Source organism: Mytilus galloprovincialis, chromosome 10 (assembly GCF_965363235.1).
Source record: "Mytilus galloprovincialis chromosome 10, xbMytGall1.hap1.1, whole genome shotgun sequence".
Classification (NCBI taxonomy): domain Eukaryota; kingdom Metazoa; phylum Mollusca; class Bivalvia; order Mytilida; family Mytilidae; genus Mytilus; species Mytilus galloprovincialis.
In genome coordinates, this window is record NC_134847.1 from 37,068,001 (window position 1) to 37,088,108 (window position 20,108).

Genomic DNA, 20,108 nt, shown 5'->3' on the forward strand with positions numbered 1-20,108 from the left:
CAATAATAGGATGTAATTTTTTAAGCTAAAGTCTACTAAATGCTGTAGATTCATTTATTTTCGTGGGAACCAATTTTCCTGGATTGAGGAAAATTTGCATTTTCATGGATATTTGATTTCGTGGTTTTGCAAAAGTCTGCATACATTCTTATAGAAAATTTGAAATTCGCTGTTCATTAGAATTTATGGTTCTCAGGTAACCATGGTAACCATGAAATTCACAAATATTGGTTTCCAGTGAATATTAATGAATCCACAGTAAACAAACTTTGAAAGGATAGAATCCTTTCATTAGTCACTGCTTGGCCAATAATAGCTAGTTATTTTTTCAACTAAATAGCTAAATCAAGTCACTATCATCTAAAGCAGAAGCTACTATGACGTGCTGTCATAGGTCATAGCTTTATCCTTGCTTACACACAATATGATAAATCATGTCAGGAAGGAATAACATGTAAATCCTGTATTATGTAAATAATATTAACAGCTCATTAATAAAGACAACATGTCTATCCATCTAGCATCTTCCTTCTCTATTGTTTACATGTTTGTTAGCTTCATGAGTGAAAGTGTACCTAGTACGTGCAAATTGCTGGTCGATTTCGTTCACATTCATTGACTGTTCACTATGTGCAAAGATGATAAACTTTTTATTATTTTGGTAATTCAATGTCATCAACAATTTCTTTCTGAAATTGTTCAAAAACATTAAACAGAACTAAAAAGACAAGGTGTTTGACTAAAGCTCTGACAGTAAGATTTTAGCTATAGACTATTAACCACAGAAACTGGTATTTTAGACTGAAAATGACATAAATTAGTATTCTTTATTCAATGTCAGGTTTGATTGATTTATAAATATTTGGTTGATCAACGTCCAGTGGCAAGTATTTCATGCATGTTCAGGACGAGAAAAAATGTTTCATTTGAAGGAACTTTCACTTTTCAAAATTAGTAGTAGTACAATAATGATACTATAGTGGAAAATTTGCCTTCAACTATTTAAGTTTAATTACTCAGTCCTAGTAAATAGATAATTAGCTTCAATGAAAGAACATAAATCATATTCATATGAAATTGTTTCAGTTCTTGAAGTATATGTAACTATACAATGCATTATTTGACTGTTATAAAAAACATCATTCATATGATACAAAAGCATGCATTTCTTTCAAGAGATAATTTTTATCTGATAAATCGAAAGGTGATGAAACTATAATTGCTCTGGCAGAAGAGCAGCCAATCTCAAGTGAAGGCAATGACTTGCAGGTGTTGCAATACTGCCAATATTATTTTTGAGATCAAACAAACTTACAAAATTACCTCTAAGGACTTGATGATAAAAATTGGCATGAAAAATAATTTTAGCAACCAGTGGCAAATATTTCCTCACAGTGGCAGATCCAGGGGGTTCTGGGGGTTTGAACCCCCCCCTCTTTTTTGGACGATCAATGCATTTAAATGGGGACATGTAGTTGGGACCACCCCCCCTTTTTTTAAATGGCTGGATCCGCCCCTGCCTCAGTCCTGCACATCAGGACATGTACATAACATCATGAACATGTTGATATGAATATGAACCCTCAGGTTTGTAATTGAAAGACTTTTAAGGTGCTACAATTTACAAATGTATTTGTAGTTCATAAGGTTCAGTGGGGATTCAGAACTTTTCATAAGGGGGGTCCGCTCACTGGCCTAAGGAGGGGCCTGCTCCAGTCATACTTCAGTGATTCCCTATATAATCAACCAAATTTTTCCCACAAAAAGGGGCGGCTCAGGCACCCCAGGGCCCCCTGGATCGCATGTCACCCTGTAACCAGGAAACATTACATGTATTCTGTCTTTGAGCTTACTTTGCTGTTCTTATAAATTTTGTGTGCTTTGCCTAGAAGCAGTAAATACAAATGTTAAGGTTTTGGATTTGATATAGCTGCGGAACCAAACCCCCAATTTCAAATACTAGGCTATCATGGAATCACTGATTGAGTCAGTTAAATGAAAGGAATCGGATCGAAACCCCCATACAAGTCTTACCTTTGTCCCTACGTTCCAGATTCAGCTGAACAAATTTCTTCAGTTATGATTGTATGGATCTTTTACTTTGTTTTACTGAATTTGTTTTCATCATGCCAATGAAACCACAGGGGGGAAATTCAATCATATTAAAGAGGAAAGCAAAAAGTCAGTAGTATAAATTTGTCTTATTCAGTCTCAAAATAAGGCAGACAGGCATCAGAGCATTTTTTTCATTTTATTCTTAACTCAGAGGATAAACTTTCAACAGTTTTCTTAAACTCTGTGTAAAAAATTAACGATTTTTATTGTAATTTAATTTCACTATTTCCTTATCTAGATGCATGGCTGTTGAAAGTAAATTTCCTAAAACTTAACTATAGGTCATTGTCAGACTGTTGAATTTATTCAAAAAAATGTTTGAAAGAGTCATTGCTCCAGTATTTAACCTTCAATACATGTAAATGTTATGCTGCCATAACTCTAGTAAAAAGATTATCTGTCGAGTGGAACCTGATTTATCAAGGACAAAGTGAAATGCAACTTATCTATATAAGATACATGTAGTCGGTCAGATAAACTATAAAACTTATACAGTAGCCTTGGTTCTCTGTAAATACATGTAGTCGGTCAGATAAACTATAAAACTTATACAGTAGCCTTGGTTCTCTGTAAATACATGTAGTCGGTCAGATAAACTATAAAACTTATACAGTAGCCTTGGTTCTCTGTAAATTCATGTACTTTTGAATATTTTTACCACTTCATTTTTTAAGGGGAAGTACATGTTGTTCAAGATTAGCAAGGTTAGAAAACAAGATGTCAGTGAACTCTCCGAACTACAGTTTGATATTGACTAGTGACTATGGGAGTAAATGACTAATCAAACTTAATCATTCACAAACAAAATGGTTTATGAAATGCTTTTGTATGCCTTAATGCTGAAATTTCCCTTAACCATGAATAAAACTTGTAGTCAATAAACACAAATGGCCTACAAAACATTTAAAATTTTCAATTCTAATAAATTAAATGTCTGCTGACAGCAGACAAATTTGGAAAGGACTTAATCAATTATCCCTTCATTAAGTTTTTAGATTCCCTTTAATATAAAAAGTACAATAAATTTAAGGCGTTTAATGTTTTAAGCAAGTTAGGTTCTAAAAGCCATCACAAAATGACAAAGATTAGTTTGCCACATCAGAAATCTGACAGGGTTCCCAATTTCAATTTTTGGATGAGTCCAGGGACTCACCCTTTTAATTCAGAGTAAGTAAGTATTTAAGGAAACAATATCAGTGCCTGATGATTCAACTCTGCAATACAAATTACACTGTAAATGTACTAACCTGAATATCTGCTATCAATTCACAGAAAAACTCCCGTACATCTTCAAAAGGACACTCATATGCCAATCTGACAAAGTCTGGTAAATGTTCCTTCAGAAGAGGATGAGAACCATTTTTCTTTCCATTGCTCATAGATGTACCGTTTTTCTGTCCATTGCTCATATATATGCTATTTACAGGGCTTCCATAACCTTCAATCCAGGAGTCTGTTAGTTTGGATATCATGTTCAAACCCTGTTTTCGTATAGACTCATTTCGCGTAGATAAACAATGAACGAGACGAAGAGAATCCTCATCTCTAACTCCACTTGCCATGGATGTATCTATAAATAGAAACAAAACATACCAATAAATGCTCAATACATAACTATCAACTAGGCATATATACAATGTTTATGAATTTGGTATGATATATATGTTTGTATGTTTGTGTACAATGTATAACCAATGTGTATTGTCTTGGTATCAATCCTGTAATTTTGGATTTCAAACCAATAAAAATTACTTACTTACTTACTTACTTTACTTACTTACTTACTAGGCCTTGGTTCTATACTTTAGTCTAATATACTATAATCATACACTTGTTCATTAGACATCAGCAGCAATTTTTCAAAACATCAAAGAAGAGAAAAAAAATCTTGGTTTTAATTTTGTAATTTGAAAATTGAGACAAACTACATTCTGTGAAAAATGAAATAACAGTTTCATACAAAATTTGTTGGCCTGTTTATAACAATAAATTTGAATGATAAAAAATACGTTTATATCGATGCAATGTACACACAAGATAATTCAGTTAACTGGCATTAAGTGACTCACTGTAAAACCATTGAAAACATGATAATTAGAGGTTACACTCAGATCTTTGTCCATGTCATATCAACTTGGATATTGATAAAGAGCGGAGATATTAATTTCAGAGTGAATTACGAAAAATAACCATCATTCATTGTGGACATCCAGCACCAAAAGTGGTTTTATAAACAAAATTACCTTGTGTGCACAAATACTGTGTAGTATGTTATGAAATACCATCGAATTGCATTTTTATTGAAAATTCTGACCTCATGTTTATGTAAATAATTTGAAACAGAGCTAAAATCACAATGAACAATTCACAACATTGTAAACTTTACGTCACGATTCTATCCGAATATAGAACCATTGTTATGATGCTGTATTTGGTAAGTTTTAATTGTGACGTAAAAATTGTTATGTGTAATATATTGTATGTTATATAATACATATATTTGTGTGTACACGGTGTAAATGTTTTTTTTATCAATATTGCATACCTGCCTACGCATTAGTTCTAGAACGGAGAATACCTCTTTTTTTTATAAATTTTTAAAATACCCCTTTGGATATATGTCTCCTGCAAGTCAAAATATCCCTTTTTGACAAAAAATTCACTCTGATTTCACCCCCTTCTGATTGTTTATCTACATTACAAACTTTCATTAAAAAGACATCCTCACAGATCTCCCAGTTTAGTGGAGCTGATGATTTGTTACTTACAAATAACCAACTGATGAGTCAATATATAACAAAATTGAACATGCTGAAATGTCTTGTCTGCTTACAAAACAAATGACCTATCAATCTTAATACTGATCAGGTTTAATTTCAGTTGAAAGTCTTTAAAATAATTGTTTACTACAGGTACCAAATTAACTTGCTATTTAATGTGAGCCAACTTTAAGGCTCTGTGATGAAAACCATTCTTTGACCTTAAATAATGGTTTTTCTTTAACAAATTGTGATTTGGATGGAGAGTTGTCTCATTGGTACTCATACCACATCTTCTTATTATCTATTAACATCATCAATGATCTATGAAAATGAGGTCAAATTATAATTTATGTATGCACCCTTCACAACGTTGCCTTTCATTTGTAACTCATTTTTTGCTCAAAGTAATTGAGAAACTGACCTTACCACAACAACTAACTGACCATTAACTACAAACTCTACAGAATCATACCTGCCAACTGTCACTATTTGTGGGGGATTTCCCCCATGGAGGCTCCCAAATTGAAATTTTGAAAGAGCAATTTTGTCCACAATTTTAAACAAATCAATTAATTTTACAAACACATTAGGCTTAAAAAAGTATGAAGAAGCCAAAAAATAACATTAGAATGTATTTAAATGCCCCCTTAAAGGTTTTTAGGACTATGACAGCTATCTTGCACGCAAAACCCCAATGGGCATTTTGAAAAGTTGGCAGGTATGCAGAATCATTTTTTATGGTTACTCATAATGACAAAAAATTCAAATGATATTATAAAAACTAGTACCTTTTACATTTTTTCCAAGCAGTCATGTGCTCTGAATAACAAAAATGATGACAAGGACAACAGATGCATGCATGTGAAACATTGTAACATAAGTCATCTCCATATATAGGCAAATTTAGAGGATTTTTTAAAGGGGCCTGAGCCCCTCCCCTTTTGTGGGAAAAATTTGGTTCATTACAAAATGTATATAAGGAATCTCTGAAGCATAACTGAAGCAGGCCCCCAACCCCCTCTTAGGCAGTCAGTGCGCCCCTTCTTATGAAAATTTCTGGATCCTCCACTGTACAAGGTATGAAGTATTAAAGTATTCTATCTTTGAAATATAAAGCTGTTTTAACAAATAGAAAACTGAACATGCTGAATCTTCGTGGAAATTATAGTAATAAATATCCTGCCTAGTAATAAGTATGTGCCTAGTATGTGGTATACAAAGATATAATATCATCATGCACCATCTTAAAAGACCTTATCGCTCTTTTACAAAATTTGATTGATATTTGGGACATTTAAATAATTGACATCATACAACATTCACTTTTGTTGAGTCAGAAAATTTCTTGAATGACATCAAAATTTTATGGAATATTTAACAGTTATGGCAGGAAAATAACTATAGTGTATTAATTTTGTTAGTCCGAGATTACTCTGACGTCCAACGGCTGTTTTGCCAGACAAGCTGGGGCTCTCTGGGTCTCTGAGAAAACTGTTAAAATATGGAAAAATAAAGGTTGGCAGGTAGGTGAAACTTACATAAATGAAGAGATAAATGAAAAATGAACAGATTGATCCCCAATTTATGTAATTCGAAGGCCCTCAATCGGCACCAGAAGCGACGAAGCCGCGCATCTATTTTGGGTGGGCAAATAACCACTTTTTGATATGGGACAAGCTCTGACGTCCCACGGCCCCAGCTTGTCTGGCAAAACAGCCGTTGGACGTCAGAGTAATCTCGGACTATAATTTTGTGTACTTCACTGTCACACCTATGATTTGTATACACACTGAATCATCTTTACAGAAGAGATGCTTGTACAATGTACTGGTATACATGTATGGATGTCCGACCGGTTGTACCTCTGTTAATTAATCGGAGCACTCTTTGAGATCTGCCAGGGTGCAGTGGTATCCCTGTACATCCCAATCAGCATTATTTATGGAGATGTGTCACTTACTTTCATACAACCAACAAACAATGAACTCTGAGCGAACGGACCTAGGGCGAACGGTTCCGATACCCCTCGCCCCCTCATATGTGGAGAGGTTGATGATAGGGCCAGGGGGTAACTTGAATTAATGAAGAAAGAAGTATTGTACGCACCTGTGAAAATAATGATACTTTGGATACATTAGTTACAGTTATACTTTGTACTATCTTTCCTTAAGGCAATTTCCGCAAAAAAGTGCAATACGTATACTTTTTTCACAATCTTCATAAATCAGCTGATCCGACGTCCTTGTGCCGGATGTCATGACATCTTCTGCAAGGGGGTTTTCCGTTCATTTCACCCGTTGGAGACGATATCTGAGGGTTATATGTGTTAAATTGTGTTTTGTGACACTTACCTTTGTCATTTGTTGAAAAAAATGTCTAATTTTAATGATTTACACGGAAATTTTGTCTATAAATGATAAGTTGCTATCAAAACGTCCATGATGAAATTCATGATGATGCGACGGAAAAATCTAGAAAGAATCCGAGATCTACGTCCTTGACTTTAAAGTGGGCGGGGTTCACCTATAAAGCAACCAATGAAAGTGTTATGCTTATTCAGCAAGACGGAATCAGAATGGTTATCGGCAAAAAATTAATATTCCTATTTAGGGGGGGGGGGGGTGAAATAATACAAATACACAATCCGACAGACGATTTAACTTAATAATTGGAGGACCCAGTACTATAAAATCAGAATAATAGTCCCAAATATTTTTGTTAATTTTTAAGCGTTTGTTATATGTGGGTCTCATTGGGGTCTAAGCGTGACGCGGGATTGCCGATTTTTCGTAAGCGTGAAACGTGAAAGTCAAATTATTGTGTCGTGAAAACGGGAAATGAGGTCTTGCGGGACCCGGGAAATGACAAAAAAATTAGAATTGCTTACGTACATAGTGTAAGCGGGATACGGGAATCTGACAAAACAGTAAGCGGGATCTGGGATCGGAACCCCCCAATGAGACCCCCTTATATTTTCACATGCAATTTATCTGAATAATCATGATAATTTTCAAAATTACTTTTTGACTAAAAAATTCAAACCAGAATAGAACAATTTTCGTTATGCATGCAAATACAAATAATACCGAAATGTGACATTCATTTTGAATAAACATTCTTTTGAATAAACATTCTAAATCATAACTAATTTCTATACAAATCCTTGATATAATTCAATTACATAAGAAACATACATTTGTAGGGTGGGGACAGTGGCGGAATCCAGAAATGCTCAGGGGCACACTGCGGACTAGAGGGGCGCTTCATTCATGCTTTAGAGATTCCTTATAAAATCTAGTAAATTTGTTCGACAGAAAGGGGCGACGTGGCCCTCTCTAAGTCCGCCTTTGGGCCTGAGATGATGGGAAAACTTTGCTGAACCGGCGAAAGACAATATCTCAAAAACCTACATGCATTCGCCAAAACTATAGAACAAATATTTGAAATTTGTCACAAATATCATGGTCAGCTCCTACTGATAAACTATAAAAAAAAACTTTAAAAAAACGTAACTAAGCTAATCTGTTATATGCAATTCAACACGTGTGTTTATTATCAAGTGGTAATGTTTACATAACTTTGATAAATTTATATTGATAAATTCTTATGTGAGAAGGTATAGCAGTTATCATATCAATATTGTTATTTATATACTAGAAAACACCACGCCCGGTATATCTCTAATGATTACTTTAGATCAATAAAAACAAAAACAAGAAAATAATTTTAGAGTTTGACGATGACTGAATATCAACTTGCGGCAGTTTATATAAGATGATTGTCTGGACTCAAACTTTTGGAATCTTTAAATATAATATGTCCACGGACAAAATTGTCACAAATAACGGAAACAGTTTGTATGAATAAAACTGAGAATGGAATTAGTGTATGTGTGAAAGAGACAATAACCCGACCAATGAGCAGAACACAGCCGAAGTCCACAAATGGGTCTTCAAAGCAGTCAGAAAATCCCGCACCTGGAGGCGGGCTTCAGTTTACCTCTTGCTTAATTAATAAAAATGTGTACTAGTTCAGTGAAAAAAGACGTCTTCATAAACCGGCCTAAACAATGAACTAAAATTTAAAAAAAAACCATGCAAGATTAATAAAGGCAAGATGCCACTGACTTGGGACAGGCCCCAAAATACGGCGGAGTTTGTGACGTTGTTTGAGATCTCTACCCTCCAGCTTTACATCTAGACAAAGTAGAATAAAGAAAACGTCGACCTATGTCTGAGACCAGGGGCAGATTAAATGGACAGAGAGGGTTCCAATTCAGTTCTTTATATTATGCACCGAACCATTTTTACCGGTAATTGATTTATCTGTTTTTTACTGTCTGGCCGGACTTTTTTGAAATTCTTGATAGTAGTCTAGCCTAAGTTTACACTATACCCATTTTTTAGATTTCTATGGAAGTAATACATTTTATAACAGGCAAACAGTGGCGTGACGTAGGGTGGATTCAAAGAAAAACGGGGGAAGTTTTTCAGAAAACAAAAAGCAAAGTAAAACGAAGCAGTCTAATAGTGCTAGTTATTGACAGTCAGTTTTTGTTTTAAGATTCCACCTTACATGTTTACATAACAAAATATATGATGATGCTGTTTATAGAGCTTGTAATTTAAGATGCGATCCATGTAGTCGCTTCTGTATCGGTCCTTTGAAAAAACTTTTACTTTAAACAGGGTATACATTTAACATTCGCCTTTAACATTGTTATTAGATCTTGATCAGTCGGGTACTTCCATTGGATTTTTTTCTGCATTATTTTTTAAAAAACACAACATTATATTTTTGCTGTTTTCCGTTATACGAAATTATGATCCCAAACATCCGTTTGAAACCTATTATTTATTGTGTATTTTGGAATTGCGCCATTGAAGTCATGCATTTATCAGACTGTTAATACATCTTTACACTAAATCTGTTAGGATGCAATAATTGACATTTAAGTCTAGAAAAAAACATTGTTTAACTTTAGTTGAAATTAAGCTTTGGACTAGCTTTCAATAACTGATTTATCTTTGATCGATACTTATTGTCTTTTTTTTCAATTTCTTATTTTTGTTTTAGTTTGGTGATGATCTAAACTGAAAAGAACAACTTTATTTATATGAAGTTATGAGTTTAATTATTCCTTTCGCCTGACTCTCGCACACATAGTCAGTTGGTATTGAAAAGCACACCAAAGTTGCGAGAAGTACGCACGTCAAGTTGTAATTAAGTTTTATGATACCATGATCAATATTTCAAATTCAAATATATAAACAACTATAAAGTTTAGGAAAAGAATGACGGCATTGTAGACTATCAATTGGAATGGCATGTTCAAGCTTCATCTTTGTTTTGTTTGCTCTTACTGGTGTTTCCTTAGGAGTTGGAGCTTCTTGTAATACACAAAGAGGTCACGTGAAAATTGCTTTCGATAAATTTTTGTCTCATCCATTGTTAAATGTTAAATCTTAATGACACAATTTGTTTCTTACTTTGTTTAAATTGAAAATTAGAGAAAAAGTGAATAATACGCAATAGAAAATTCGATAAGAACGAAAGACGACCAAAAGACAAACAAGTCGACAAAACACTCCATAAAATATAAGGACTAAGCAACAGGAACCCCTCAAAAAGATTAGAGTGTTCTCAGATGCTTGAGCAAAGGTAGTAGATCCTGCTTTACTAATGGCGTCCGTTGTGTTTATCATGGTAAGCACAATGTCGTAGATAAATCTCATCGTCAATACGTAGGAAAGATTTTATTCGTGGTAATCTGTAACACAACTGGTCAACCAACTCGCAAAGACATCTGCAAAACTTTCGAAGGGATGACTTCAACTTAACCACATGTAACCCTAGGTTTAATCACTTCCTTTTAGAAGCAGCCTTCATGATCAAGGAAATCAGGATAAATCACGAAAAGAACTCTTTTATTTCAGGAAAAACAACATGCGTTACGGAAGATCTTCTAGAAATGCTAATTAGAATTAATAGTCGGAAAAGTGGGAGTGGTGAGTTAATTATTAACAATCATATGATATTGTCAGTGACTATATTGTCTCTATTAAAACATTTGACACATATAAACAGGATCATCATATAAACTGATATTTTGGAAAGGTTGAAATTTAGACAAAGATGAATTTCTTGAAGATCAGATCAATTCAAAACGCATGTTAGCCTATACATAAAGGCAACACTAGTTCAAATGTCATAAATTGATTAATAGAAAACAAATCCGGGTTACAAACTAAAACCTACCATATTTCTTAAGCATGGCGGAAATTGTAGCCTATACTCGGTATTGCGCCCATCTTCGAGGTAATTGCGAATGCGAAAATGCAAAGCCAAAAACCATTCGCGTTTCACCTTATGACATTACAGAAGCCATGCACAATATAATGATAACTCATTGTTGCTGAAGTTTCGGGTATCATAACAAGAAGGCATTTGTGTTTCAAATTAAACGGCTACTCTTAAAATGTGAATAAAAAATACCATTATGTTTGCTCTCTTGCATTGAAAGGACAGACGCATTGATAACTCTGATTATGTTTGCTTTCTTGCATTGAAAGGACAGATACATTGATAACTCTGATTATGTTTGCTCTCTTGCATTGAAAGGACAGATGCATTGATAACTCTGATTATGTTTGCTTTCTTGCATTGAAAGGACAGATGCATTGATAACTCTGATTATGTTTGCTTTCTTGCATTGAAAGGACAGATGCATTGATAACTCTGATTATGTTTGCTTTCTTGCATTGAAAGGACAGATGCATTGATAACTCTGATTATGTTTGCTTTCTTGCATTGAAAGGACAGATGCATTGATAACTCTGATTATGTTTGCTTTCTTGCATTGAAAGGACAGATACATTGATAACTCTGATTATGTTTGCTTTCTTGCATTGAAAGGACAGATGCATTGATAACTCTGATTATGTTTGCTCTCTTGCATTGAAAGGACAGATACATTGATAACTCTGATTATGTTTGCTTTCTTGCATTGATAACTCTGATTATGTTTGCTTTCTTGCATCGAAAGAATAGATACATTGATAACTCTGATTATGTTTGCTCTCTTGCATTGATAACTCTGATTATGTTTGCTTTCTTGCATCGAAAGAATAGATACATTGATAACTCTGATTATGTTTGCTCTCTTGCATTGAAAGGACAGATACATTGATAACTCTGATTATGTTTGCTCTCTTGCATTGAAAGGACAAATACATTGATAACTTTGATTATGTTTGCTCTCTTGCATTGATAACTCTGATTATGTTTGCTTTCTTGCATCGAAAGAATAGATACATTGATAACTCTGATTATGTTTGCTCTCTTGCATTGAAAGGACAGATACATTGATAACTCTGATTATGTTTGCTCTCTTGCATTGAAAGGACAAATACATTGATAACTCTGATTATGTTTGCTCTCTTGCATTGATAACTCTGATTATGTTTGCTTTCTTGCATCGAAAGAATAGATACATTGATAACTCTGATTATGTTTGCTCTCTTGCATTGAAAGAACAGATACATTGATAACTTTGATTATGTTTGCTCTCTTGCATTGAAAGGACAGATGCATTGATAACTCTGGTTATGTTTGCTCTCTTGCATTGAAAGGACAGATGTATTGATAACTCTGATTATGTTTGCTCTCTTGCATTGAAAGGACAGATGCATTGATAACTCTGATTATGTTTGCTCTCTTGCATTGAAAGGACAGATACATTGATAACTCTAATTATGTTTGCTTTCTTGCATTGAAAGGACAGATACATTGATAACTCTGATTATGTTTGCTCTCTTGCATTGAAAGGACAGATACATTGATAACTCTGATTATGTTTGCTCTCTTGCATTGAAAGAACAGATACATTGATAACTCTGATTATGTTTGCTCTCTTGCATTGAAAGGACAGATGCATTGATAACTCTGATTATGTTTGCTTTCTTGCATTGAAAGGACAGATGCATTGATAACTCTGATTATGTTTGCTTTCTTGCATTGAAAGGACAGATGCATTGATAACTCTGATTATGTTTGCTCTCTTGCATTGAAAGGACAGATACATTGATAACTTTGATTATGTTTGCTTTCTTGCATTGAAAGGACAGATGCATTGATAACTCTGATTATGTTTGCTTTCTTGCATTGAAAGGACAGATGCATTGATAACTCTGATTATGTTTGCTCTCTTGCATTGATAACTCTGATTATGTTTGCTCTCTTGCATTGATAACTCTGATTATGTTTACTCTCTTGCATTGAAAGGACAGATACATTGATAACTCTGATTATGTTTGCTTTCTTGCATTGAAAGGACAGATATATTGATAACTCTGATTATGTTTGCTCTCTTGCATTGAAAGGACAGATACATTGATAACTCTGATTATGTTTGCTCTCTTGCATTGAAAGGACAGATACATTGATAACTCTGATTATGTTTGCTCTCTTGCATTGAAAGGACAGATGCATTGATAACTCTGGTTATGTTTGCTCTCTTGCATTGAAAGGACAGATATATTGATAACTCTGATTATGTTTGCTCTCTTGCATTGAAAGGACAAATACATTGATAACTCTGGTTATGTTTGCTCTCTTGCATTGATAACTCTGATTATGTTTGCTCTCTTGCATCGAAAGAATAGATACATTGATAACTCTGATTATGTTTGCTCTCTTGCATTGAAAGAACAGATACATTGATAACTCTGATTATGTTTGCTCTCTTGCATTGAAAGAACAGATACATTGATAACTCTGATTATGTTTGCTCTCTTGCATTGAAAGAACAGATACATTGATAACTCTGATTATGTTTGCTTTCTTGCATTGAAAGAACAGATACATTGATAACTCTGATTATGTTTGCTCTCTTGCATTGAAAGGACAGATGCATGGATAACTCTGATTATGTTTGCTCTCTTGCATTGAAAGGACAGATACATTGATAACTCTGATTATGTTTGCTCTCTTGCATTGAAAGGACAGATACATTGATAACTCTGATTATGTTTGCTCTCTTGCATTGAAAGGACAGATGCATTGATAACTCTGATTATGTTTGCTCTCTTGCATTGCAAGGACAGATACATTGATAACTCTGATTATGTTTGCTTTCTTGCATTGAAAGGACAGATACATTGATAACTCTGATTATGTTTGCTTTCTTGCATTGAAAGGACAGATACATTGATAACTCTGATTATGTTTGCTCTCTTGCATTGAAAGGACAGATACATTGATAACTCTGATTATGTTTGCTCTCTTGCATTGAAAGGACAGATACATTGATAACTCTGATTATGTTTGCTCTCTTGCATTGAAAGGACAGATACATTGATAACTCTGATTATGTTTGCTCTCTTGCATTGCAAGGACAGATACATTGATAACTCTGATTATGTTTGCTTTCTTGCATTGCAAGGACAGATACATTGATAACTCTGATTATGTTTCCTTTTTGCATTGACAGGACAGATGCATTGATAACTCTGATTATGTTTGCTCTCTTGCATTGAAAGGACAGATACATTGATAACTCTGATTATGTTTGCTTTCTTGCATTGAAAGGAGAGATACATTGATAACTCTGATTATGTTTGCTCTCTTGCATTGAAAGGACAAATGCATTGATAACTCTGATTATGTTTGCTCTCTTGCATTGAAAGGACAGATACATTGATAACTCTGATTATGTTTGCTCTCTTGCATTGATAACTCTGATTATGTTTGCTTTCTTGCATTGAAAGGACAGATGCATTGATAACTCTGATTATGTTTGCTCTCTTGCATTGATAACTCTGATTATGTTTGCTTTCTTGCATTGAAAGGACAGATGCATTGATAACTCTGATTATGTTTGCTTTCTTGCATTGAAAGGACAGATGTATTGATAACTCTGATTATGTTTGCTTTCTTGCATTGAAAGGACAGATACATTGATAACTCTGATTATGTTTGCTCTCTTGCATTGAAAGGACAGATGCATTGATTACTCTGATTATGTTTGCTTTCTTGCATTGAAAGGACAGATACATTGATAACTCTGATTATGTTTGCTCTCTTGCATTGAAAGGACAGATGCATTGATAACTCTGATTATGTTTGCTTTCTTGCATTGAAAGGACAGATGCATTGATAACTCTGATTATGTTTGCTTTCTTGCATTGAAAGGACAGATGCATTGATAACTCTGATTATGTTTGCTCTCTTGCATTGAAAGGACAGATACATTGATAACTCTAATTATGTTTGCTTTCTTGCATTGAAAGGACAGATGCATTGATAACTCTGATTATGTTTGCTTTCTTGCATTGAAAGGACAGATGCATTGATAACTCTGATTATGTTTGCTTTCTTGCATTGAAAGGACAGATGCATTGATAACTCTGATTATGTTTGCTTTCTTGCATTGAAAGGACAGATGCATTGATAACTCTGATTATGTTTGCTCTCTTGCATTGATAACTCTGATTATGTTTGCTTTCTTGCATCGAAAGAATAGATACGTTGATAACTCTAATTATGTTTGCTTTCTTGCATTGAAAGGACAGATGCATTGATAACTCTGATTATGTTTGCTCTCTTGCATTGAAAGGACAGATACATTGATAACTCTAATTATGTTTGCTTTCTTGCATTGAAAGGACAGATGCATTGATAACTCTGATTATGTTTGCTTTCTTGCATTGAAAGGACAGATGCATTGATAACTCTGATTATGTTTGCTTTCTTGCATTGAAAGGACAGATGCATTGATAACTCTGATTATGTTTGCTTTCTTGCATTGAAAGGACAGATGCATTGATAACTCTGATTATGTTTGCTCTCTTGCATTGAAAGGACAGATATATTGATAACTCTGATTATGTTTGCTCTCTTGCATTGATAACTCTGATTATGTTTGCTCTCTTGCATTGAAAGGACAGATACATTGATAACTCTGATTATGTTTGCTCTCTTGCATTGAAAGGACAGATACATTGATAACTCTGATTATGTTTGCTCTCTTGCATTGAAAGGACAGATACATTGATAACTCTGATTATGTTTGCTCTCTTGCATTGAAAGGACAGATATATTGATTACTCTGATTATGTTTGCTCTCTTGCATTGAAAGGACAGATGCATTGATAACTCTGATTATGTTTGCTCTCTTGCATTGAAAGGACAGATATATTGATAACTCTGATTATGTTTGCTCTCTTGCATTGATAACTCTGATTATGTTTGCTCTCTTGCATCGAAAGAATAGATACGTTGATAACTCTGATTATGTTTGCTCTCTTGCATTGAAAGAACAGATACATTGATAACTCTGATTATGTTTGCTCTCTTGCATCGAAAGAATAGATACATTGATAACTCTGATTATGTTTGCTCTCTTGCATCGAAAGAATAGATACATTGATAACTCTGATTATGTTTGCTCTCTTGCATTGATAACTCTGATTATGTTTGCTCTCTTGCATCGAAAAAATAGATACATTGATAACTGTGATTATGTTTGCTCTCTTGCATTGAAAGAACAGATACATTGATAACTCTGATTATGTTTGCTCTCTTGCATTGAAAGGACAGATACATTGATAACTCTGATTATGTTTGCTCTCTTGCATTGAAAGGACAGATACATTGATAACTCTGATTATGTTTGCTCTCTTGCATTGAAAGGACAGATACATTGATAACTCTGATTATGTTTGCTCTCTTGCATTGAAAGGACAGATGCATTGATAACTCTGATTATGTTTGCTCTCTTGCATTGATAACTCTGATTATGTTTGCTTTCTTGCATTGAAAGAACAGATACATTGATAACTCTGATTATGTTTGCTCTCTTGCATTGAAAGAACAGATACATTGATAACTCTGATTATGTTTGCTCTCTTGCATTGAAAGGACAGATACATTGATAACTCTGATTATGTTTGCTCTCTTGCATTGAAAGAACAGATACATTGATAACTCTGATTATGTTTGCTTTCTTGCATTGAAAGGACAGATACATTGATAACTCTGATTATGTTTGCTCTCTTGCATTGAAAGGACAGATACATTGATAACTCTGATTATGTTTGCTCTCTTGCATTGAAAGAACAGATACATTGATAACTCTGATTATGTTTGCTCTCTTGCATTGAAAGAACAGATACATTGATAACTCTGATTATGTTTGCTCTCTTGCATTGAAAGGACAGATACATTGATAACTCTGATTATGTTTGCTCTCTTGCATTGAAAGGACAGATGCATTGATAACTCTGATTATGTTTGCTCTCTTGCATTGAAAGAACAGATACATTGATAACTCTGATTATGTTTGCTTTCTTGCATTGAAAGGACAGATACATTGATAACTCTGATTATGTTTGCTCTCTTGCATTGAAAGGACAGATACATTGATAACTTTGATTATGTTTGCTTTCTTGCATTGAAAGGACAGATACATTGATAACTCTGATTATGTTTGCTCTCTTGCATTGAAAGGACAGATGTATTGATAACTCTGATTATGTTTGCTCTCTTGCATTGAAAGGACAGATGCATTGATAACTCTGATTATGTTTGCTTTCTTGCATTGGAAGGACAGATGCATTGATAACTCTGATTATGTTTGCTCTCTTGCATTGAAAGGACAGATGCATTGATAACTCTGATTATGTTTGCTTTCTTGCATTGAAAGGACAGATGCATTGATAACTCTGATTATGTTTGCTCTCTTGCATTGAAAGGACAGATACATTGATAACTCTGATTATGTTTGCTTTCTTGCATTGAAAGGACAGATACATTGATAACTCTGATTATGTTTGCTTTCTTGCATTGAAAGGACAGATACATTGATAACTCTGATTATGTTTGCTCTCTTGCATTGAAAGGACAGATACATTGATAACTTTGATTATGTTTGCTTTCTTGCATTGAAAGGACAGATACATTGATAACTCTGATTATGTTTGCTCTCTTGCATTGAAAGGACAGATGTATTGATAACTCTGATTATGTTTGCTCTCTTGCATTGAAAGGACAGATGCATTGATAACTCTGATTATGTTTGCTTTCTTGCATTGGAAGGACAGATGCATTGATAACTCTGATTATGTTTGCTCTCTTGCATTGAAAGGACAGATGCATTGATAACTCTGATTATGTTTGCTTTCTTGCATTGAAAGGACAGATGCATTGATAACTCTGATTATGTTTGCTCTCTTGCATTGAAAGGACAGATACATTGATAACTCTGATTATGTTTGCTCTCTTGCATTGAAAGGACAGATGCATTGATAACTCTGGTTATGTTTGCTTTCTTGCATTGCAAGGACAGATACATTGATAACTCTGATTATGTTTCCTTTTTGCATTGACAGGACAGATGCATTGATAACTCTGATTATGTTTGCTCTCTTGCATTGAAAGGACAGATACATTGATAACTCTGATTATGTTTGCTTTCTTGCATTGAAAGGACAGATACATTGATAACTCTGATTATGTTTGCTCTCTTGCATTGAAAGGACAGATGCATTGATAACTCTGATTATGTTTGCTTTCTTGCATTAAAAAGGACAGATACATTGATAACTCTGATTAGCATTGACAAGCGGAATAAAATAAACAATTAATATTAATTTTAGCAAAATTTCGATTTACTTTCTAACCAATGATTTAACTTATTTTACATATACATACGCTTTCTTTATAATTTTAAGCATCTGTAAACTACTATTGACTCGATGCTTCAAGTAGGTATTAAGCAGAATGGGGATATATAATAAGTAAGATCTTTTGAAAAATTGATTAATTCCATTGCAGATGAAAAGATAAAACCTGCTTTCTACGCCTCACTAAAAGGGGATGTCTCTTTGTCCGATTCGAACAAGGTGCTAAAATTTGAAGATGTACGGGTGAATAGAGGTAGAGGATATGATCTATCAACTGGTATCTTCACTGCTACGAGGGACGGATTGTATCATTTTAGTTGTGTGATTTATGGGGACAGGGGAGATGATGTTGGTTACCAACTCAACAAGAACGAATCTTTATACGTGAAGGGGTACTCAAACAACGGAGCATACGAAGCCAGTACTCTCAGTGTATTGATGGAATTAAAGAAAGGAGATCGGGTTTATATCCAACATAGACACAGCGGCAACACCGATAAAGTAATTGGTAGTGATCATTCATCATTTGGCGGGTTTTTTTTTGCAAGAATAAAATCCTCAAAATAAAGTAATCAAATATAGTTAGAAGTATTGTGTTTCTTTTGAACGCAAACTCCTTATATTTGGTTCAATCGCTTTGGATGATGATGGCCCGATCCTAAATATTTCCAGTTCCAGTCGTAATCAGTTTCATGTATTTTGTAGCCTATTATAAGTAATATTGAAAAATGTCATGATTTAAAAATAATGTTGTATGATACTCTAGTACATGGAAGTAGATTTTCACTTTTATAATTTTGTATCAAATAAGGAAATCTTTAATTGATTAATGCTGCAACAAAACAAAGTATTCTTGTATAAATGTAAAGCAATGTATGATTTAATTAAGTTTTTTTTAGACATTTACGTCAAAGTCTGATAAACCTGTATTTGTATTTGCGTTATGGTTTCGTGTGTTTATAAAATTGAAAAATAGTTAAAGTATAGTAGACCACTGTATATATAATTATCCATTGGATAAGTATATATAATTATCCATTGGATAAGCTAACCAATAGCTAAATTTAGCCATAGTTTTGAGCAAGCCAGTCCTGTTCAACAAATCGTAAAGAGGAGACAGCCTGCACCACAACTTCCACTAATAAGTTGATTTAATCACAGTCATCATTTATACAAACATTTGCTTGATTGAAGATTTAACCGCATGATTTTTTTTTCAAGCATTGTTCCTATAGTAGATTAAAAACCACATTGTATAAAACATTGGTCCAACATTCGATTTAACAGCATCATTTCGTCCGATAGTAGACTTATATATATATAACAGTATGATTTGTACAAGGATTGGTTCGATAGTAGACTAAACAGCTTGCATCACTAGTTATGTTTTTTTTCTTACATAAATGGACGGACGCTAAATGGTGGGAAATGGATAAATTGTCAAATTGATTATTTTCATTTACCTGTGTACATTATTCTATTTGGCGGCATTTTGTTCAAGGTTATGATTGTCTTTCTGAAATTGTTTTACATCACACCCCTTATTTGA

General features: G+C 33.9%; 2 protein-coding genes across 2 annotated transcripts in view; one reads left to right on the top strand and one right to left on the bottom strand.

Moving 5' to 3' along the window:
- LOC143047486 (sestrin-3-like) overlaps positions 1-7,347 on the bottom strand; it is a 61,527-nt gene extending 54,180 nt beyond the window's left edge. The window contains exons 1-2 of the mRNA XM_076220540.1: positions 7,229-7,347; positions 3,363-3,685 (exon numbers count right to left, since the gene is read on the bottom strand). Coding sequence (XP_076076655.1) covers positions 3,363-3,677 — 315 coding nt within the window. The 5' untranslated portion in view covers positions 3,678-3,685; positions 7,229-7,347. The remainder of the gene's footprint in view (positions 1-3,362; positions 3,686-7,228) is intronic.
- A 2,840-nt stretch (positions 7,348-10,187) lies between these two features.
- Positions 10,188-19,147, top strand: LOC143049130 (complement C1q-like protein 3). Its single transcript, XM_076222885.1, has 3 exons — positions 10,188-10,284; positions 10,814-10,885; positions 18,711-19,147. The coding sequence occupies exons 1-3, from the start codon at positions 10,200-10,202 to the stop codon at positions 19,124-19,126; spliced, it is 573 nt and encodes a 190-aa protein (XP_076079000.1). The 5' UTR covers positions 10,188-10,199; the 3' UTR covers positions 19,127-19,147.
- The last annotated feature ends 961 nt before the right edge of the window (positions 19,148-20,108 follow it).

Excerpts from the sequence above, each read along its gene's own strand:
- LOC143049130 (XM_076222885.1), top strand. The coding sequence starts at position 10,200 with ATGGCATGTTCAAGCTTCATCTTTGTTTTGTTTGCTCTTACTGGTGTT. Across the intron at positions 10,285-10,813 it reads TTCTTGTAATACACAAAGAG|GAAAAACAACATGCGTTACG; the intron begins GTCACGTGAAAA and ends CTTTTATTTCAG. Across the intron at positions 10,886-18,710 it reads TAGTCGGAAAAGTGGGAGTG|ATGAAAAGATAAAACCTGCT; the intron begins GTGAGTTAATTA and ends ATTCCATTGCAG.